This window comes from Melitaea cinxia, chromosome 2 (assembly GCF_905220565.1).
Source record: "Melitaea cinxia chromosome 2, ilMelCinx1.1, whole genome shotgun sequence".
Classification (NCBI taxonomy): domain Eukaryota; kingdom Metazoa; phylum Arthropoda; class Insecta; order Lepidoptera; family Nymphalidae; genus Melitaea; species Melitaea cinxia.
This window is the reverse complement of record NC_059395.1, coordinates 15,274,314-15,298,275: the sequence shown is the minus strand read 5'-3', so window position 1 is coordinate 15,298,275 and position 23,962 is coordinate 15,274,314. Positions and strand designations below refer to the sequence as shown.

General features: G+C 32.2%; 2 protein-coding genes across 2 annotated transcripts; both read left to right on the top strand.

Moving 5' to 3' along the window:
• The first annotated feature begins 291 nt into the window (after positions 1–291).
• Positions 292–12,319, top strand: LOC123665756 (protein ROP). The gene is made up of 15 exons (XM_045600020.1): positions 292–335; positions 1,268–1,417; positions 3,058–3,213; positions 3,809–3,912; positions 4,685–4,833; positions 5,066–5,126; positions 6,372–6,526; positions 7,161–7,312; positions 7,608–7,762; positions 8,388–8,468; positions 8,901–9,068; positions 9,660–9,749; positions 10,017–10,114; positions 10,268–10,350; positions 10,741–12,319. The coding sequence occupies exons 1-15, from the start codon at positions 308–310 to the stop codon at positions 10,872–10,874; spliced, it is 1,764 nt and encodes a 587-aa protein (XP_045455976.1). The 5' UTR covers positions 292–307; the 3' UTR covers positions 10,875–12,319.
• Positions 12,320–13,476: 1,157 nt separating this feature from the next.
• LOC123660985 (argininosuccinate synthase) lies at positions 13,477–18,812 on the top strand. The gene is made up of 10 exons (XM_045596003.1): positions 13,477–13,581; positions 13,723–13,828; positions 13,956–14,116; positions 15,620–15,704; positions 15,778–15,923; positions 16,010–16,131; positions 16,640–16,791; positions 17,127–17,218; positions 17,384–17,532; positions 18,563–18,812. The coding sequence occupies exons 1-10, from the start codon at positions 13,517–13,519 to the stop codon at positions 18,724–18,726; spliced, it is 1,242 nt and encodes a 413-aa protein (XP_045451959.1). The 5' UTR covers positions 13,477–13,516; the 3' UTR covers positions 18,727–18,812.
• Positions 18,813–23,962: the final 5,150 nt, after the last annotated feature.

The following is a 23,962-nucleotide window of genomic DNA, read 5'->3' as shown; positions in this document are numbered from 1 at the left end:
GCCATCAAGCTTGAAAGAAATTAGAAAAAATTATTGATTGATTGATTGATTAGTTCAATGGCTTTCAGTTGCGCCAGTGGGGCACGGTTGATTCCGCCAATGTCACTTAGAGTGGAGAACGTGTGGAGAACCAGAAGACACGCACGAAGGAGATTGGTTATAAAAAGTTGTACTCGCGAATCATCATCACATTTTCCATATTGGCAATGCAAAACTGTCAAGTGATTTTTCTCATCTTATAATACTTGTTCAATGTCAAAATACGACTCTATAATTTTTCACCATATTAGTTAGTCTATGGAACAAGATGGCACTAAAAGCACTTGTCGGTCAAAGTAAGTAAAAAAAATGTTAATTAAATACATTTAAAATGGTAGTTACTAGCTCCTAGATCCTAAATTTGTGTTTACTGTTATAAATCTGTAAATTATTTAACAATCGATCTTATTTGGAACTAATGACAAAACTAGTGGTACGAATAATTGTAATCTATTCAATGACTAATGTTTTTAAGTATTGACTTAGTACTGTTTTGTAAGCGCTCTGAGAAAATATAATAATTTTGAAATATACAAATAAAAGGTATCTTCGTTTAGATCTAAGGCTTTTTGTTCTGTGAAAATGTTTCGCAGTTGTAAAAATATTTATTGTAAACTATATTCTATAAACCATCTTATTACTAGGTTTATAGACTACAAATCGTTAATAAAACTGTCAGCTCTATTAAATAAGTGTTAATTCTTTGTTATAATAGCAAAAATTAGTTAGGTGTTTATTATTGATTTTCCTATGTCACTTGTGGGGTGGGGAGTTGTGAGCGAGTAGGCGATGTACGTCATACGATGCGGTCCAAATACTCCCCTTTTTACGAAATACATAATGAAAAAAGAAAAAGTAAATAAAACATTTTCAAGTAATGTATGTCCCTTCTCAAATCTTCTTTTCAGCCCTAAAACCTTTCGGTAAAATAAATTTAGGTTTAATACAACTTAATTTCTTCTAGATATAGAATTATAAAAACGTAAGAACAATATTATAAAATAATATAAATATAATATATGGAAGATCACTGTATATTAAAACTACACTACTCTTATTGAACAAATAAAACAATTTATTACAAATTTATATGTTTTGTAATTTGTAAACTGGAAATTCAGTTGCATCATACATTTTATGAAATATTGATGTAAGAATTTAAATCTATAGAATCTATTTTAAATACTATAAAAGCAATGATATTAAAAATTGTTTATAAAATTTATAGAGATTATGAATGAGGTGATCCGCTATCGCGGACCCAAAGGCAAGGAGTCACAGCGTATAGAATGGCGTATCCTCATAGTGGACCAGCTGTCCATGCGCATGGTCTCTGCATGCTGCAAAATGCACGACATTTCTGCAGAAGGCATAACATGTAAGTATGTTGATTAGATAAATAAACACCTTACACCCAATGGCCCCAAGTAGGAATTTCTCCTGGGGTTTGAAAACACAATACACAAGTAAAATGCCAAGACCGAGGTAAATATCTGTATGGCAAACATATGTTTTCTATGTGTAGGGATTAAAAACGTGACTGCTTACATAACAACCAGTGACATGTCTTATGACCGGTGTACCAACAGATGTATTTCATGATTTCAATTATTTCAGCCTCTTAAATACATAGAGTATGCTGGATTTCTTGATGTTCATGGTTATTTTTTTTTTAATAGATAATGGATATACATAGTATTATAACAAGTAATAATAAATCAAGAAACTTCTCATTGAACTTGTGTACTTCTCATGCAATGACATTTGAGCCGGGCCATGCCCACCTGTGCTATTTCCACTTGGTTAATATTAATTTTATGTTTAATACTATAAGTATTCATTCATTCATTACTTTGATATAATGGCTTTCAATAGTTCCAAGACAGCACAAATCAATGTTATTACAATTATAACACAGCATAAAATACATATTCTTTTTAACTGCCATGACTAGTCATTTTTTTCATGTATCAGACTCAGTGGCGTAGCTAGGGGGACAAGGGCCCTGGTGCATAGGGAAAGAATCGGGCCCTCCTCCCCTCTTTCCGCGTTGTTTGAACTTGTATTGGCCTTTAAAATTATTGATAGGAATAAGAATAGGAAGCAGTGAGTTGAACTTATCCCTAGTAGGCTAAATCCATACCCCGTCTCTATTAGAATATCCATGTGTTTAATAGAAGAAAAAGGGAATAAATAAACAACGACGCACATGACAATATAGAATATTTATTATACAGATGAGATTAAAATTAAAAAAATCTTGACTCGAGGCTCGAGCCTGCTCACAAGATTTTTTAAAAAAATCTTGACTCGAGGCTCGAGCCTGCTCATAAGATTTTTTTTTTAATTTATTTTATTTTATTATTTTTTTTTTTTCAAAGCTGAGGTTAGAGGGCCCCCTGAGCTCCGGGGCCCTGGTGCACTGCACCACCTGGCCCTATGATAGCTACGCCACTGATCAGACTGGCATTGTCAACAAAAATAAATAAGCTTAGTATGAATCATCTCTCATCTAAAAAATTAGAGTAATTATTGTATAAATGTGATATCAACTATACAATATTAAACATGTGCACTTTTGATTCTGCGGGACTTGCAACGATTAATTATCACTTTATAACTCCCATTATTTGACAATATAAATGACAAAATTCAGCTGATGTAGTACACAGCAGAAAATTTCCTTCTCAAAATATGGAACAGCATTACTGGGGTAGTATCTAGGCCTTACAGAAGTTCACACCTAAATAATACTGTTTTAAAGCAGTGTTGTGTTCCTGTTGGTGAGTAAGGTGACCAGAGCTCTTGGAGTGGAATTGTGAATGGGGTCAGCACTTGCAATGCTTCTGGTGTTGCAGACGTCTATAGGCTGTGGTAATCGATTACCATCCGTGTGAGCTGTACGCTTGTTTGCCGACCTAGTTATATAAAAAAAAACATAGAAATTAAAAGTGTTCATAGTTACAATAAAAGCTTAAAAACTTATAATAAACATGAAAATAATATTTTATTTTTAAGTGGTAGAAGACATCCACAAGAAACGTGAGCCGCTGTACACCATGGATGGCATTTACTTAATCACACCATCAGAGAAATCAGTTCATGCTTTGATCAATGATTTCTCTGTTGGTAACCGCATCATGTATAAAGCTGCACATGTGTTCTTTACTGAAGGTAAGAAAAATGACAATATATAATGTAATATATTTGTGGAAAACCATGATTGTATATTAAGTGGATTCCTTACATCCAAAGCTTAATCTAAAACATATTTACTAAAATTAAGGATAAAGATTATTTATTATTAACTATTGTATGTTCTTCTTTTAGTTAATAACCTTTCTAGTCTATGTTTTATTTTTGCTATCTATATGTATAAAAATGGATGTTTGTCTGTATGTTCTTTGTAGAATCACAAACTATGTAATTGATCATATCTTCAGCAAAGTGTTGTGAACAGGTACACAAAGGTTTCTGAGTTGGTACGACCAAAAAAAAAATTTATAAAAAGCGTAGCAACGCGCGCAGGGTACAGCTAGTTAATTATTCTTCCTTGTTATTATTAAACTTTGATATAATATGGCCATAGATATAAATCATGATTAGACCATAATTAATGAGCAAAATCATTAAAGTGTTAAAATTTGCAAAACTACAGCTTGTATAGCTAGCTGCAAATACATTACTTTTTTTTCTTCTTATTACACTTTTTTTTTTTTCATTTTATGCTTTGATATTTAGTTGCATTTATTTTTATTTTAAATTACAGCTTGTCCCGATGTACTCTTTGATGAATTATCACGTAGTCCCGTAGCTAAATATATTAAAACATTAAAGGAGATCAACATAGCTTTCATACCATACGAACAACAGGTTTGTCCTTTTGTGTAATACCTCTGTATAAGAAGAGACACTTATGTGGCTCTGTTTAAAAAAAAATTGTTAAGATGTAACATTACTTTGCACGCTGCTATAATAAGTGTGCCCTGAGGAATTATTCAATGAGCTCTGCAAATCTTCAGCTGCTAGAAAAATCAAAACTTTGAAGGAAATCAACATTGCCTTCTTGCCTTATGAGAGTCAGGTAATATACTTTCAGTAAGCTTACACAAGTCTGTCTAATTTACTATAGAATTATATGATAAAATTGCAAATAAATAATAAAGCATAATCATAACGTAGTGTCAACCGTTCTGTTTTGGTGGTGCTTGTAGTTGCCTAATAACTGGAGAATGTGGGTTTGATTCCTGGTTAGTTTGAGGTAGATGTTGTATTTATATAAGAATATTTTTTTCTGGTCTGTTTATGAATTTAGTTAAAATCAACAACACACTCAGCTTAACATACCTAACACAAAACGCTTACATGTTAAAAGCTCCTATATACAATGTCTCGCTATAGTTCAAGGTCAAGAGTTAGAGTGAATAGGCATTTTCTAGGCACGCTCACTGCAACTATTATAGGTCTTTTCTTTCCATCAAACAAGATTGTGAATAATGTTGAGCCGATTATGTATAAAATAATTTCCCTAGCAGACAGTAAGAACATGATCAGAATGAATGACATTATATAGACAAATTATAAGTTTTTTTTAAAATAAAGTTTAACTGATATATATCTTATTTATTGTAATATATAATTTTAGGTATTTTCTTTGGATTCGCCGGATACCTTCCAATGCATGTACAACCCGGCTCTCACGCAGACACGCAACGCCAATATGGAGCGCATTGCAGAGCAAATCGCAACTCTTTGCGCTACTCTTGGAGAGTACCCATCCGTTCGTTATCGCAGGTAATTCATATATATATATACATACATTATACACTAACTTGTAATAGCAAAATGTATGTGTGCTCATTTTACAAAAGTAAAAATTTCTTTCAAAACATTTATTTTAACAATATATAAATACTGTAACAAATAAAGACTAACAAGCTTTCACATTCACTATTAAGACCTTCATTAACGTTGCAATATTACTGGCGAAAAGCACTATTTATTTATTTTTTAATAATTCTTGCAGTGACTGGGAGCGCAATGTTGAACTGGCTCAGCTTATTCAGCAGAAACTAGATGCATATAAGGTACCGTTATGGTATTGTATTATCATTTGAAATTATTTTATAAATAATTATGATCTCGCAAATGAAAAAAATACCGACTTCGATTACATCGACAAGTAATACGACGCCGACGTAGGTAGGTAAAATAGTCAAATAAATACGCATTCTTAAAGATAACTCAAAAATTACTCGCCAGATCTCGTACAAATTTAAATGGGACTTCATGACAAACACCAGATTTAATTAAAAAAAGAATCATCTAAATTAGTCCACTTAGTTAAAAGTTATGAGGTAACATAAGAAAATACAGTCAAATTGAGAAACTCCGACGTTTTTTGTAGTCGGTTAAAAAGAAGTATGGCCAAACTGTCTTATTTTTCTGGATATAGGTACTACCACTTACTGTGTATTTGAAATAGCACCCATTGTGAATAACATAAGCAATTTGACCTATTTGTATTAGTTAAGTTCATAATTATCTAAACTAGGTTTGCAGAAACGAATATTTACGAAAAACAAATAAGCAAAGTAGTAGCCTCAAAAAAATTCAAATCATCAGTTTACTAAACACTATTTTTTCTAATTCTGTTAAGTATTTCGCTAAGAACTTTATTTACTGATATGCACATCAAAATCAAAAACAACTTTATTTAAATAGGCCCCATGAGCACTTTCGAATCATCATTTTACAAGTTAAAACTTTAAAAATGATTATTATTTTTTGTAAAAGAAAAGCTACCACAGATTTGGAATGTAAATTCTGCAGAGAAGAATCGGCAAGAAACTTCGCAGTTAGCATAATTTGATTGTAAACTGATTAACTTAATTTATTTGAGTGATACTTTCTGCTTATTAGCGATTGAGGAAACTGTATATTCTATTTTTAGAGCATATTATGGTCAGTCAGGTTGTTGGGCTTATGGTATCATATTTGATTTAAACTACACAATAAAATGTGTTCTACCTACTAATACTATATCTACATACTGCAGTAGAATTTAATTACTCGCACACCCAAAAATTAATGATAAATAACTAACTGAAACTAAGGAAAACCCTATAAAGATAGTTCTAACGATAGCTATATAAAAACACAGTGTTTTTTAAAGTGTAACTGCGAAGTTTCCTACCCATTCTTCTGTGAAGAATCTACATTCCGAATCGGTGGTAGGTTCACTTTTAACTAAACATAATTTTAAAAAATGTAAAATGCCGATTCGAAGGTCCTTTTGAAGCCTATTTGAATAAAAGTTTAATTTTCTGTAGGCCGACGAGCCAACTATGGGCGAGGGTCCTGAAAAAGCGCGCTCTCAGCTACTAGTATTAGACCGTGGATTCGACTGCGTGTCTCCTCTACTGCACGAGCTAACTCTGCAAGCCATGGCCTATGACTTACTCCCCATCGAAAATGACGTCTACAGGTAAATGGAAATGGTTACCTCTTTTTAGATTAGTATGGCTGGCTGGAACATTAACTTTTGAAACCTAAGACATTTGGATAGATTTGGGGTTTTTTTAAGAGCTTGCGCAAATATTATTACTCTTTCAACTTGGTTTTAAACATATTAAACATATTATAAACAATGTTTTTAGTACTGTAGACACATGCGACAAACTTGTGTGTGTGCTTTCTCCTCCGCGGGTTGTGATTTCGATTCCCGCCTGAGTCTGAGTGTAGTATTTGTATTTATAAATGTATTATTTTCGTGTATATTAAAAAAAATGTTTAGCCATATCAGCCAACTTATTACCTATAACACAAGCATTAAGCTGCTTATCTTAGGAACAGATGACTGTGTGTGAATATTATAAGATAATTATTTATTTATTTATACGAAATAGAAAACATAAAAAAACATACATAACCATCAATGAAAATAAGAGAATAGGTCCTCCATTAAAGAAATATTGCAACGCTTCTGTCTTTCACATGAAGTGAAATTTTGTGAGATAGAAATGCTGTCTGACTGATTACATGTTACGATTACATAAAATGACTTTTAAAAGTTTTTGTGTTGCTTACTGTTTTTAGTAATATCATTCTCTGATTTTCAGATATGAAGCATCGCAAGGACATATGAAGGAGGTACTTTTGGATGAAAATGATGAACTGTGGGTGGAGCTGCGACACCAGCACATCGCTGTCGTCTCTACTTCTGTAACCAAGAATCTCAAGAAGTTCACTGAATCAAAACGCATGGGAGGAGGTACGAAAAAAAAACATAAACTCAATTCTATTTCAAAGCAGTAGTTAACTATGAAAGGATTTATATTTGCTTTTTGAATGTAGAAATTTTTGCATCTATCATTCTAATTTTATCTTACAAAAGATACACATATGAGAGAAAGGAAATATGTTACATGGATTTGGTAGCAACTAACGAACCATATTCAACATTTCATATTATCTCTTTATCATATATTCTTGTGTCTAAAAATACATGTTTGAGTTCTTAAAGTAAGAGTTGAAGAAATAAATGTTTGCTTCTGTCTTTTAATCAGGTGATAAACAGTCCATGCGCGACTTATCGCAAATGATCAAAAAAATGCCACAGTACCAGAAGGAACTGTCAAAGTATGCCACACACCTGCGTCTCGCTGAGGACTGCATGAAGGCTTACCAGGGCTATGTAGACAAGCTTTGCAAAGTTGAACAGGTGAAAATATATAATTTTTCCTATATTGCTACTCTACTTAGTTTCTGACCGACATAAAAACAACAACCTTACTTGTGGCAACCTTAATTACATCTCTAGTACAAAGCTAGTTTGATACTAGAATAAGATGCTTATAAGTTTATGCCCCTTGTAGTTCTGTTTTAATAGTTTTGTAGTTAATGGGAAGTTATTATATGTGTCATAAGTACAACTGTCACAGCACTGGTTTGTGGCCGTGGCACTGGTAGTTGTGGATTCGATATCCGCACATGACAAACATTTGTATTTGCCATACGTATGTTTGCTGTGGTTTGGGTGTTTGTGCAGTCCTTGTGGGTCTACCCACATTGCCTCGGAGAGCATGTTTAGCCGTCGTTCCCGGTTGTTATCATGTACACCTGATAGCAATCGTTCGAAGCAGCATTCTGGATTAAGTTCTGATCCTTCTCCTACGTGGGGAAAGAGGCCTATGCCCAACAGTGGGATATTAAGGGCTGAAACGATCATAGTACATACATAATATAATTTCTATATGAAAAGTTTTCATAATGTAAATAATAATAATTATAAGTTCTGAAAACTAATGTTCATTTATGAATTAAACTAAATTTTATTTTCATTTTAGGATCTGGCTATGGGTACTGATGCTGAAGGCGAAAAAATCAAGGATCACATGAGAAGCATTGTTCCTGTGTTACTTGATCAGGTAAAATTAAGGTTTATTATTTTGCATTTTAAAATACATCTTATAATGATGATGATCTTTTGGTTTTAATACCGTATTTATTGTTTTAATTTTATGTTAAGTATATGTTGATAAAAATAATGTAAATCTATAAAATATTATAAAGCTGAAAAGTTTTGTTTGTTTGAATGCACTAATCTCAGGAACTAATGGTGTGAATTGAAAAATTCTTTTTGTGTTGGATAGCCCATTTACCCAGGAAGGCAAGAGGCTAAATAATATTGTAGCACGTTTTTTGTGTTAGTTATGTATATTTAGATACTTTCTGTTTAATTTTAACCCAGATGTACCATTTTTAACAAAAGGATCAACATTATTTACTGAAAATTGTGTGATAGTAATCATATTAGTATTTATGCTTGTAGTTTTACAGTTTATGCCTTTTTATTCCAGTCAATTAAAAACTACGACAAGATGCGTATAATAGCCTTGTACATAATGTCTAAGAACGGCATATCGGAGGAGAACCTCAACAAGCTGGTTACTCATGCTCAACTAGAGCCGTCCGACAAGCAGGCGCTGCTCAACCTCGCAAACCTCGGTCTCAACGTTGTCGTCGACGTTAGTATTACTTGTTATCTATTAATAAATAAATAAATTCCTCACACTTCATGGCTTCACGTATGATTTGTGTGGTCTGTAGAAAAGTTTGTCATGAGCGCGGATGGAACTGACGACTTACAGATAAACAGCCAGTGCTATGATTGTTATGCAAACACGTTGAATATTAAGTCTATGCACTACTTAGTCACATATTACTAGAAGTTCGCGTGGTTGCATCCGCTTTACAATTTGTTTATGATCACTGCTCCACTCTTCATCCCGAAACATATTTCCAATACCGCCATTTTTAAATACACGTCAGTTATCTGTTGGTCTGTTATATTGACAATTATGCTATTACTATGTTATGTTATAACTTTTAACAAAATCGGTTATTTTACAAGACTTGTGTACTCAAATAGTATTTGCATGCCCATTATATTTTAAAACCGATTTTCATTTAAAACTGAGTTAAGCAATATACAGACTGGAAAGTAGTAACAAAGAAATGTAATTAACATTTATTTTTACTTATAAATAAACTTCAATTATACAACTCATAATAAAATTGGTTTAACATTATCTCTTAATCTTCTTCATATTGTACAGGGTAACCGAAAAAAACAATACCAAGTACCACGGAAAGAAAGAATCACTGAACAGACTTATCAGATGTCCCGTTGGACACCAGTGATCAAGGTAACTTTTTTTAACAATATTAAATTTTTTCATCATCGTCATCATCATCATCATCATTTCATTAAATTTGATAAACAACTTTAATTAAAAATTTTGTAATCGTGCTCAACAAATAGGTTCTCCATGGGATTTTACCCTACAAAAGCCTATTTTAAAATGAATGAAATGAAATCAAATGAAAATGAATGAGCCTATTATTTTTTTTTTTTGAACTCCTAATTACATTATTATAATTTATGTATATATTGATATCAATTGATATTCAAGGACATAATTGAAGACTCAATTGATGACAAATTGGATCAACGTCACTTTCCCTTCCTCGCTGGACGTGCACAGACTTCTGGATATCAAGCTCCAACTAGGTACAAAAATTATTCTTTATCTATTGTTTTTACCTTATTTTACCTTTATCTTATCGGGATTTACCGCGATTACGATACCCGTGGATATCACAAACTATTATTATGAGTTTTAATTTGACTGTATTTATTTATTTGTAATTTGTTCTATTTTAGTGTACGATACGGTCATTGGCATAAAGATAAGGCGCAACAAACTATTAAAAATGTTCCGCGTCTGATTGTCTTTGTGGTTGGCGGTAAGTTATAAGTTCTTTAAATATAAAAAAAAAAGTTTTTATAATATTTTAATGTTCGTGAAATTTAGGAAACAAATAATTCTCTCGAGTATAGAAAGTCACAAAAGCACTTTGAAATAGTGATTTTATGAATAATGATTATAATCAATTAATTATGCTTAATATGAAGCTACTATCACTTCTGAATGTAAAATTCTGTTGAAAATCAACAAAAAATTCAGTTATTGCTCTTTACAGTCCAGTTCGATATTATGTCTTCTAATAATTTTTTTAGTAAGTCTTGATGTGTTAATTTTTTTTTTTGTCATATACTACTTACAAAAATTCAGTCAAAAACATGATTGGTATAATGGTATGTTTAATTTTTAATTATTTATATTTATTTTTTAGGCGTCTGCTTCTCCGAAATCCGTTGCGCCTACGAAGTGACGGCAGCTCTCAAGAACTGGGAAGTGATCATCGGCTCATCTCACATTCTCACTCCTGACAACTTCCTCTCCGACCTCAGCTCTCTCACCGCTTAAACAACATCGAACATGTCTTGATAATATAATAGTACTGATGTGTATTGCTATGATTTTTTTAGAAGTATTTTTTAGAAGTCACATGTCATTGTTGACGCAAAAAAGTCAGATCCCTCACTCCAAGAACCCAGTTGTTGAGTTTTCTAAATAGGCAACGCTAAGTCACATATTATTAAAACAATACTTGTAGCTAGATTGGATCCTAAAATTCCTAGCGACCCTCGTGAATAGTGACTCGGCATTTTTATGTGCTTTCGTCATAGGTTAGTACATGCTTCTAATTAAATACATTGCATTAAACTTCGAATTAAATTTTTAACAATTAAGGCTTTATATGGCATATATAAATTAATTTGACACGTTGCGGTTTTATGGAGAGCAATATGTTCACTTTAAAAGTTAAAATATATGCTTGAAGCATATTGTAACAGTTAGTTGTTGAGACGAATTTTTAACAAAATAAATCACATTTTGCTTTTAAAAATATTTAAATTAACTACTTAGTGTAATTGTGATATTGTTTGCAATGAATTGTGTTAACAATTCAATGTTTTGTTTATAGTTTTAGGTTACTATTTTGATCAAAATATTTATATTGTTGATGTTTTACAAGTTTTAATAATATAACATCTAATTATTAATGTTAACGTGGATTAAGTTATTATAATAGATTAGTATTAATTCCTTAACCCATTCTTAATGTAGCAGATATTGTAACAAGTTATCTCTGATGATAAACTGTAAAGTAACTACTATTATAGACTAAACTTTGGAAAGGAAGTAAAAGAGAATAGGGCCTTATTTATAAAGATAAGTTTATATGTGTTATTCGTTTATTATAAATAATAAGATTAGTCTCTTGTGGGAATACAATTTAATGCCAAAAGACATAATACATGTGGAGAAAGTAAAACACGAAATGTTCTTTATTACTTTTATTGTCTTTCAGGAACTATCGCGTTAATTGAAAATATATACAGTAGTAATACTAGATACGTTAGATGTTCTGAATATCGTCTCTGTAATCTTGTTAGTAATTTTCGCATATACATACGTGTGTTAGAAGTCGATGTTTTAGTTATCTCAACATTCCAATAATAAACATACAATTATTAGTATTAAAATAATATCATAGCATGACTGTCTAAATTATTAATTACAAATAAATCCGTACATAGTAGTTAATATATTTTGAGCTTTTGGTTCAGATGATAACAAAAGAACATGACTGCATAATGGTATCTAATATAAAATAGTCATTTACATATCGTAAAGATGTGGGTTTGGGATTGTTAGAATATTACATATAATGTTTTAATTTTTAATTCTTAGTTGATAGTCTATGCCCATGTTTGTGCAATTATGTAGGATATATGCATTTCATTTTACCTGTGTTAACTGTCAGTATTCAAGTGTTACATACAAATAAAATATTAATCATCCTATAAGCGCACTTTTAATATTTCCTACCAATAATGTGAAACCGTACAATTGATAGCAGTCCTCGTGCTGTGAAAAAAAATGTTATATTCGATCGGACTTGATAGGTACTGTGTTTGGCAGATCTACTTCGAATAGACTGTGTGTGATAACTCGGGACAGCAGATTTAGTTCGCGTTGTACAAGTGTATATTAAACCTACAGCATAAACTTGATATGGTTTGAATTGACATGTTCTTTAATGTTTTGGCTATGGACTACATAAAAAAATAATTGTGTTTGCTCACAAACGAAAAAAAAACCGACTTCAATTTCATCGACGAGTAATAAACGTAGATCGACGAAAAAATAGTCAAGTAACTACGCGTTATCAGAGATTACTCAAAAATTAGTTACCAGATCTCGATAAAATTTATATGTGACCACATGATAAACATCAGCTTTTGATTAAATTAAAAATTATCAAAATCAGTACACCCAGTAAAAAGTTATTGCAGATTTTCGAGAGTTTCCCTCGATTTCTCTGGGATCCCATCATCAGATCCTGGAAGGAATTATCATGGTCAAAATCGGTACATCCAATAGAAAGTTATGCGGTATAATACAACGTAGGTCGACGAAAAAAGCGTCAAGTAAAAACGCATTATTAGATATAACTCGAAAAGTAGTTGTTAGATCTCAAATAAATTTAAATGGGACCAATTGACACACACAACCTTTCGATTAAAAAAAAATTGTCGAAATCGGTCCACCCGGTCAAAAGTTCTGATGTAACATACATAAAAAAAATACAGTCGAATTGAGAACCTCCTCCTTTTTTGGAAGTCGGTTAAAAACCTTTGAAACCGTAGTAAACAAGTTTGTGGCAACAACTCCAGTAAAATAGCGTAGTGAATAACTTGTGTATGTACCTGTGAAAATTACAACCCGTTACATCATAGCACAACTTAGATTTTAATAGCTTCTTCACTTTGCTTTCATTATTAGTTTTAATTTTTCAGTAACAATATCTTTGCGTATCACGATAAATTCCATTCTATGTTTTTAAACAAAAGTAAACTAAATATAGCAGCAATCGTTATACGATTATCTAAATGTTAATTGACCCGTAAGGTTATCTAGAGAATATGTAATGAAGCAATATCATATATTCTTCAGTTTTAACTATACTCTTAATCTAGTTCATCGTGTTACTTGGCAAGATGGCAAAAGATCTTATTATTTTAGCGTATTCTGGTGGGCTAGATACCAGCTGCATTTTAAAATGGTAGGAACTTTGATACAATATTCTTTTCGTTATAATTATATGTTTTAATGTTGGAATATTAATTGTAAGTTTCAGTAGCTACCACATAAAATTAAGAATTATACACCCTTAAGTTTTACCATAAAAACATTTTCGTTTAAGGTTGATTCAAAAAAATTACGATGTTGTATGTTATATTGCTGATATTGGGCAAAATGAAGATTTTGATAGAGCAAGGGAAAAGGCAAAGCTTGTAGGTGCTAAAGATGTAGGTATTTTTAATTAGTATTGTTAATATTATTCTTTCTACTTATTGTTTTTTTTTTGCATGCTTACAGAAATAAAAATTCCTTCTGAATAACTTACCAACAAATATTTTTTTCTTTACGGTTTAGGTGATAGTTGAAGATTTACGCAAAGAATTTGTTACAAATTACATGCTACCGGGGATTCAAATGGGATTAGTTTACGAGAGCCGATATTATTTAGGCACCTCCCTAGCGCGCCCTTGCATCTCTGTTGGAATCGTTAACACTGCCAAAAGATTAGGCGCTAAGTAAGTTTCATTATAAAATATTAGAAGAAGAAAATAGTACATGTAAATTATAAAAATACGTACATATGTGTGGCCGTTAGAAATGTCAATGGAAATTTAAAAAAAAAAACGCGCATGAGATATTACGATATTGTTTTTTTTTTTTTATATATAACTAGGTCGGCAAACAAGCGTACGGCTCACGGTAATGGTAAGCGATTACCGTAGCTTATAGACAGACGTCTGCAACACCATAAGCATCGCAACGCGTTGCCGATCCTATCCCCAAATCCCGCAGAAGCTCTTCGAGCTAACTGTGTTATGTTCCTTTTATACTGATATTTGTTCTACATTGCAATACGGCTCTGTATTGAAAACTCGTATTACAATTTCATACTAAAAAGCTTATAAGACTATTGACCATGATACATTACGTTATCTTTAACAGTCAGTTACCAATGAATTTGCCTTCTTCTTCTTCTTCTTTTACTTTGACTCCCTGAAGGATTTGCTGAATTTGCCTTCTCTCTTTAGTTTAGTCTTTAGACGTCAATTTTTATTTAATTTGAGCAAGAAATTCTTTTGATGCTCCTATATTTTAATAAGTTATATTTAAAATATAATATATGTAATTTAATTTTATACACGCAGTCAAATTACTTTTCGATTAACTAAAAGAACAAAAAATATCGTAATAGTTTTATTTATCGTTTTTAATGTTATGTTATGAGTACGACAAGCTTTTTAATAATATAACGCACGCTTGACTTGGGGAGTAAACTGGTGGATGCGTGACGAGAGCGTTACGAATAGTGTGTTCGGGCGAGGCGAACGGAAGTTGAGAGGGAGATATAAATTAGTGAAGATAGACAGAGAGAGTTACTGCTGTCGTGTGGTCTAAAGCACACTCGTTTTATGTATTGGAGGCTTCTCAATTGAAGTTGGAGTGTGCACATCGATTATTTATCATAATTTTTTGTTCATCATTATCATCATTACAGCCTATACAGTCCACTGCTGGACATAGGCCTCCACAAGTTTACGCCAAAAATAACGTGAACTCATGTGTTTTGCCCATAGTCACCACGCTGGGCAGGCGAGTTGGTGATCGCAGTACTGGCTTTGTCGCACCGAAGACGCTGCTGCCCGTTTTCGGCCTGTGTATTTCAAAGCCAGCAGTTGGATGGTTATCCCGCCACCGGTCGGCTTTTTAAGTTCCAAGGTGGTAGTGAAACTGTGATAACCCTTAGTCGCCTCTTACGACACCCACGGGAAGAGAGGGGGTGCCTAAATTCTTTAGTACCGTAGCCACACAGTACACAATTTTTTGTTACTTATTTTTAATCAGGTCTTTGTATAGTTTCTACTCTTAATTTTTAGTTTTACCAAATTCTATAGACAGCTTAAATTTAGCGTGCGTCAACAACCTTCATATTTAATTATAAAATTCGTTCGTTTGTACGAACAATTACTTGTGTTTTTAAAATAAAATAATAATAAAGGTGTTTGCTTTTTTTACTTAAGATATATTTCACACGGAGCTACCGGCAAGGGAAATGATCAAGTCCGCTTTGAGCTCAATGTTTATTCATTATGGCCAGAGGGAAAGGTAAAAATAGGTATATCTTTATTCTAATGTATTAAAAATGAAATTACATTTAACGTAATATTACGCTTCAAAGGTGATAGCTCCATGGCGTCTGCCGGAGTTTTTTAACAGATTCCAAGGACGCAGCGATCTCATTGAATTTGCAAAACAACATCATATACCTGTTGCAGCAACACCTAAATCTCCATGGTCCACAGATGAAAATTTAATGCATATAAGGTACACTAACAAACCCATATTTTATGTACTTCAAATAAACGGTGTACTTAATCTAATTTTTTTAAATACTTTATGCATATATTTAGTTACGAATCGGGTGTGTTGGAAGATCCAGCTGTCGTACCTCCAAGCGGAATATATAAAATGACGCGTGACCTTACCGAAACGGACGATTACCCTTCCACAATTGATGTTTCTTTTGAAAAAGGTTTAGTATCAGAAAAACTAATTCCTAACATTATTAACTCTAACAAAATTAAAAGTGTAGGTATATTATTTGACTCGTTAAATAATGTGGATATAAAGATAGTCCAAATTTTTTTTTTTGTAGTTTGATATTTTTTCTGTATCACGATTCAGCCTGTAACATCCCACTGCTGGGCATAGGCCTCTTTCTCCATGTAGGAGAAGGATTCGAGCTTAATCCACCGCGCTGTTCCACTGCGGGCTGGTGGATTTTTCTGCATGCCAGTGAAAAAAGGATAAAATAAAAAAAGTCAAATTCGTTTCCAATTACCTCCTTTATATAGGTATATATATAAAGTTAGCTGTACCTTGCGGTTCTAGGGAATTAATGATCTTACCCAAATGTCCAGTAGATATAATAATAGCCTATGTTATTATTCTGATGATCTAATGTAACAATTTTTGTGTGTAAAAAAACAACCATTCAAACATTCACATTTAAAACATTAGTATGATAAAATAAATTTCAGGTGTACCAATTTCCATCAAAATTCCAAGTGGCCAAGATAAGGCTCTAGTTATTTCCGACCCGCTAGCTATGGTGCAGACGCTGAATAAAATTGGCGGTCAACACGGCGTCGGTCGCATTGATATAGTAGAAAATCGTTTTCTCGGCCTCAAGGTAAGTAAAACTTAAAAAATTTACTACACACTTCACTGAGGACTACTTCTAGTGACTACTACTTTTTATGAAGAAATCACAGCCGTGAACAAATCTTGTAACTAAGTTATGATGAATTCCTTTTAATGCATAATCAGGCCTAAAGGCTCATGTCTAAACAGACCGGTTTTGTATTATTTCTGGATCTGAACGCTTCAGGTCTGACCATGCATGAACAAGCATGGGCATACGCATGATCATATTTGACATCAGACTTGATCAGGTCTAATTTTAGGCCTGATCCATACATGGACAGGCATGGTCTGATCATTTTTTTTGATTTATTTTTTCTTCAGTCTCGAGGACTCTATGAAACTCCAGCAGGAACCATACTGCATGTTACTCATTTGGATTTAGAAGCTTATGCTCTCGACAAAGAGGTTTTAAGGTATGATAAATCTTCTAATATTTCGCCCAACTAATATTGATAACCATTATGTATATATTTTTTGAAATTAAGTAATTAAAGAAACAGGTAATTCATCTAAAGGTTTCTGATCAAAAATACATATTCTAAAAACAGGGTGCTTTGTTATTTTTGTAAATGTTACAGACTGAAAAAATATCTCCAAGATAAAATGGCCGATTTTGTGTACAATGGCTTTTGGTTTTCGCCTGAAGCTGCCTATACGAGAAAGTGCTTGGAATTGTCCGAGGAATCAGTTACTGGCATGGTAACTGTACAAATTTTCAAAGGAAATGGTAATATATCCACATATACTTATTATAAACATTATACAGAATTACAGAACAGTAAATAAATAAATAATAAATTATTTTATAATTTCTTAACCCGCCAAACTACGTGACAGTTTATCGGGCGGAATCAACATATATTTTATATATTTTACAATAGTATTTTTTGGTTTACTATAGATATATTATAAAATTTTATTTAGCATAATTATTATTTATTTTAAATAATTAAACAATTTTTGAAAGGAAAACTCAATTAAACTTACGAACTTAAAAATCAATACTTTTGGTGAACTTGGTAGGTAAGTAATTCAGCTACCAATTTAATTTTTTATAGTCGACTTGGCTGTCTATAGTGAGTTCTTTACAGAAACCCGTAACTATTCAATGTTTTATATTACAATGAAAATCTTTGATAGAAAACGACACCACGGTGCCACGGTTCCACGGTTCGCTTAAACCGAATATAAAATCATCATATCAAAAATTTCGATCTAACGGGTACATCGTTCCATAGCTTAATTGACTAGAGCACCGACACGGTCAGTTGGAGATGCAGGTTCGAACCCCGCTAGAACGGTCGATTTTTGATATGATAATAAAAAATGTTTAGAATTTCCTAACGTGTGGGTAACACAAAGATAAAATCGTACAAATTAAGTTATTGTTCAGTTCGCAGAGTTATAAAATAAATAAATTTCTAAAATAAAAGTAGCCTAAGTTACTCCTTACTACATCAGCTATCTGCTAGTGAAAGTCAAGCTAAAATCGGTCAAGCCATTTCAGAGATTAGCCGGAACAAATAGACAGACAACAAAAATTGTAAAAAATGTTATTTTAGTATATGAACCGTGTGTACATCCATACGCATTTAGTAAAAAGCGGTTATTTTAATATTACAAACAGACACTCCAATTTTATATATCTGTAAAGATTTGCGAGATTTTCCGTCTCATAAAAAAATTTAAATAGTGTAAGTATTATCATTAAAGTTAAAAAAATGCTATCCGTTTAAATTATTGATCTTTTGTTTCAGTTACTGTTTTGGCAAGAACAAGTAACAGAAGCTTGTATAATAAGGACTTAGTTTCAATGGAAATTGCGGGAGGATTTTCACCAGAAGACAGCACTGGTTTTATAAATATCAATGCAGTTAGACTTAAAGAATATGCACGATTCTCCGCTGCTACAAAATTTTAAAGTCTGCTTAGTATAAAAAATACATAGTTTAAGAGTTCTTCTTTATTTACCAAGGAATATAGATTTTTACAGCATTCTTTTTCAAACGTCGTTTCATTTGATAATAAATTGTTTCTAGATTTTTTCCTAAATTAGTATGGAGTGTAGATGAAAGGAGCACCGTGTTATATGAGGATTCAGCTAAAAAAGTATATTCTGATAAAGAATTAACGAAAATTTATTGTTCAAAATTCGACAGAAATGGCGCTAATGTCACCAAAAGTATGATGTGAAGTGCGCAATTACAAGAAACGTGAAATATGCTGAGTTCGAAAAAAATTTGGTATATATATGTTACTGTAAATGCACGAATTATGGTAAATCCTAAGATTTAAGAGTAAAACCTAAGATTTATCAAATCTTAATGGTAAAAGCCCGAACGATTTTGCGTTGCGCACTTTTACCACCATTCACTTGGTAAGTCTTAGGATTTACATTAAAGGCACAGTAAATGCTACATACAAACGCAACTCAAGAATATCCAATAACGAAAAAAATAGAAGCTGTGCAGGCAATAAGAACCAAAGCAAAATTTAATTTGGAACACCAAGCTGAAAAAATTAAAGCCGTATCGGCTGACAAATATCCAAATGCGAAAGTTGGCCAAAATCTAAAACTGAAAATACCTAACATTGACAGAGTTAAAACTGACCCTAAAAGCATTATTGCAGTAGATGTAAAAGACAGTGAGTTTTACCAATTGGGTACCAAAATTGCAGTAATAAAGAAGCTTTAAACACGGAGACAGTTTATCTCACGCTCTGAAGATTTTATAAAAATAGAAGAAGTTGTTAAAGAAAAGAGTCTTCGAGAAGTTGTTGGGAAATTGTAGTTGACTGGAGGACAATGATTCAAAAAATGTAACTGTCTCAAAAAATGCTCGTCGAAGAAATGCACTTACAAGTCATCAGGATTACTTTGTAATTCTAAATGCAACACTCCAATAGCACTCCGTGTCGTAACAAGTAAAATGTTTTTTTTTTAACCTAGCTATTAATTAATAATAATTATCTTTTGTTTTTTTTTCAATTTATTTGTTAAGTTACAAACTAATTTGCTTGTAACAAGTATATTTTACTACCTCTTAATAAATGCCAATAATATATAAAATAATAAACAATACTGATTCTGTTATGTTTGTGAGAAGGTTTTACTTGTTTTAATTTTAACTATTTAGGAAATAATTTAAAATGAGTGTTCCTTAAAAAAATCCAAATAAAAATAATAAAAGTTTTTGACTGAAATAAATTAAAAAATTATGTGGTGTCATGGGACACCAGGTAGGAACGAAAATCCCTTCGGATAGTATAGAAGCAACACAATTGAAAAAAAATGTTGAATTTTATAATTATATATTTTCTAGTTCTTGATTTTTTTTAATTTTATTGATTGGTTTTTATTAAGTACATAAACGTATTTAGAAAATTTAGTATTTTAGAAAATAACAAATACCGTAAAATAAAATAAATCAAACAAAATAATAATAATAATAATAATTCAAACTATTAAGTGAAATAAAAAAAAAATGTGTCTATTTATTTTTGTCGACAGTATAAAGTTACATAAGTAATTAAAAAAAAGTTTACTAGTAATATTTTAGTTTTACATACGTCATATTATATAGTCGTGTAACTGATATTAGGTCACTTCCATTATATATTTTTCTTACGGTTTTAGTCGCACATTTTTCTCAGTTCGGTCACCCAGCCAAATGTCAAGCGTGCCGTAAGGAACTTCGTTCCAATAAGAATTAATCCTTGTTTTATTCCCAAAACCAACTTTTACTAGCTGTCAGTGGTAAAACCTAGCATGTACTAAATTCTAATAGTAAAAGCCCGAAAAAAATGTTTCATTTTCAAAAATCCTTACATTTCCCAACTTATGTCGGTAAATCCTAAGACTTATAAACCATCCTCAACACCACACCAAAACGACTACTAAGTGTATTCAGAAATAAACAAAATTTCTAACCCACAATTGGGACGACGACGGAGACCTCTTCAAAATTACCCGATCGTCGTCACCGATCCTTTTTATATTACATATAATAATAAAAAAACACACTGAATCAGACTTCAACCCTAATAATATAAATAAGCGAACAAACACTAGTGTTGTTAGGAAAATCCAGACACACACAAGATTTGCTCAATCCCAATTTCAATATCTTGCATCCCACTTGTATAATAAATGTAACAATATCCTACAAATATACCCTTTAAATCTGCGCGAATGTAAGCAAAAAGTAACTGCGTGGCTTAAAACTCTAAGTTATGAAGATACAGAAGTTTTATTTGAGCATATTTTGTAAATAGGTTTGGATATCTAAATACTTAGTCTTTATACAAAAAAAACACACAAACACACACACACACACACACACACACAGGTTATTACTAACAATTTTCTTTTTTCTTTTATTTATTTGTATTATTTGTAAAGCTTAGTTTGCTTCGTCTTATAACTTTCTATTAAGTATGAGTGTGTTAAGGAAGAGTGACTCCTTCTGGCACGGGAGCTTATTGCACTCAAAAGAAGAATTCAACCTTTGTGTTATTATTGTAATGTGTTGGTTATTGATGAAATAAACATTTATTATTATTATTATTAATGGACGAATAACCCACCCGGGGTTTCGCATGCGGCGAAAGCCGTGACTAATTTTCTTTCAGACATCTGTAATCAAAGTAAAATGTTTTAAATATCTACATGTGATTTGAAACGTAATATACAATGTCTACGATTTTATTTTTGTGTTACCCACACATTAGGAATTCTAAGCATTTTTGACCGACACGGTCAGTCGGAGACGCGGGTTCGAACCCCGCTAGAAAGGTCAATTTTTGATATGCTATTCAAAAATGTAACATACAATGGCCTAATAATAATATATGGCAATATACGATGGCCACCCTTCGGCTTCATCATGATGACCTCGAAAACCATCGGTTTTCGAAACCACGATCAGAATCATCAGATCCGAAAACCACGATCAGAGTGCTCGTAAAGACAAATCGAACGAGCCTATGCTCGTTGGGTGACAAGGGTTTGACACATGATGCCAATGACCACCCTTCGGCTTCATCATGACGACTTTGAACACCAGTTAGTACCAAAAGTTGTAGCATATATTTTTAATAGCACAGTTATGCATTAGCGTTGCTATTTACTTTTTCTAGGCGACTGATTTAATTCTTTGGAATACCCTCGTATTGTATTACGTCGCGGTTCACCTTAGGGGGTAGTTGTGTCTCGACGCGCGGGTTTTGCTGTATATAAGCCTCAGGGCGAGTGTTTGCGGTCTTTTTGGGTTGGATTCTCTCGCCGTCTTAAGATCTGGGTGCAATTTATTGTGGGTGAGTCATTGTAGTTTCTTATGGTATAAGCTTTGCTTTAGTGTAAGTTGGTTTTGTGAGTTTTTGAAAAAGAAGATTAAGATTCTGTAGGATTATTTTTTACTCTCTCTCTCGTAGTCTCGTGTTGGGAATTGTGGGTGACTCTCTAACCCAACGAACAATTTTCTAACACGTAGCAAAGTATATACAGATAAACACTTATGAAGAAATGTTACACAGTAAAAAAAATATCATGTCGCGAACTTTACTTGTTGGGGTTGAATTCGCATCAACGGTAAACGTCGTGGTTTATAAGAAAACGTTAACCGGTTATTTTGAAACTTACACACGCATGAACAAATTTGAATATGTGTAAGTAAAAAAACGGCCATTTCTCATTTATTAAGAAAACCAAAATATTTACCGAATATATTTCCATAACAGTAACTAATACGTAATCTGAAATGATTTTACTTTTCAAAAATTACTTTTTTTTAATTAAGGTTTCAAGAAAAAAACAAAATATTGCACGTTAAAAATCTTGTAATAATAGAAGATCCGAACTTAAGTAAATCGATCTTCACCGAGCTGATAATATCATAATATAATGAAACGTACTAGATTTAATATATTAGATAATATTTTAACGATGGGTTGCCTAAAGAAATCCTGCACTGACAATTTTTAATTATTTTTTTAAAAATTATATTTAATTAGAAATTACTACATCAAGATAATAAGAATCTTAATCTGACTTGATAGTATGAAACGTATAGAATGTTCAGCCGTTGTATAGTATCCATATATCTAATATCTGATATTTTTGTTGGTTCTTGTGTGGAGGGAGTATAATTTGTAATTGGACTATAATTTTAAAGGATTTAATTTTAAATTTTTAAGGAAAATTCTTTTATGATGTTGTTATGTGCAGTTTTCCAACGTTTATAGGACGGGAAGATTTGGATAAAACTGTTTTCTTGTAAGATTTTTGTGGAGAATAAGAAGTTGGAGTATTAACATTTTGGAATGATAATTTTCTTTGAATAGGGTAAGGTGGAGTACAGTGTTTTTATTTATTTATTTATTCTTAATGTACACCAAAATACAGACACATACAAAGAAAGACACAACACAATATGTACAAAGGCGATCTTATCGCCAAACAGCGATTTCTTCCAGATAACCTTTGGGTACTGGACACGATACAGTAGCAGTGGTTAGAAGTGTGCACAAATTAAGGAGGAAAAATCAATAACAAATAGATAAAAACTACGATATGATAGACTTACATATATAGTATACTATATAATATACATATACACACACATAAACATACATACACACATACATACATATATAAAAATATATACATATACACACACACACACATAAATATATACATATATGTACACATAAAGTAAACTACAAATCCCGACAGTTATGACTTAATGAGCGACATATAATGCTTTTTAAGGCGTTGCTTGAAGCAAGCTTGTGTTGGAGCTTGTTTTATTGAAAGCGGAAGAGAGTTCCACAGACGGGCAGCATTAACAGTAAATGAATTTTAGTAGAAGGAGGTAGAATGGGGAGGAATTTTCAGAAGCAAATTGGATTCAGATCTAAGGGAGCGCTCATGGGAATCGCAAAGAAACGTAAACCGTTCTTTAACGTAATGAGGGGCATTAGGATTAAAAAGAACACAGCAGAGTAGAGTAAGTACATGGGTATTCCTGCGAAGGCGAATTGGGAGCCACTTGAGTTTACTGCAAAAATCGGAGACGTGGTCAACTTTCGAAGACCAAATATCAAACTTAAACAGAGATTTTGAAGGCGCTCAAGCTTATTTAGTTGCTCCTCTTTGA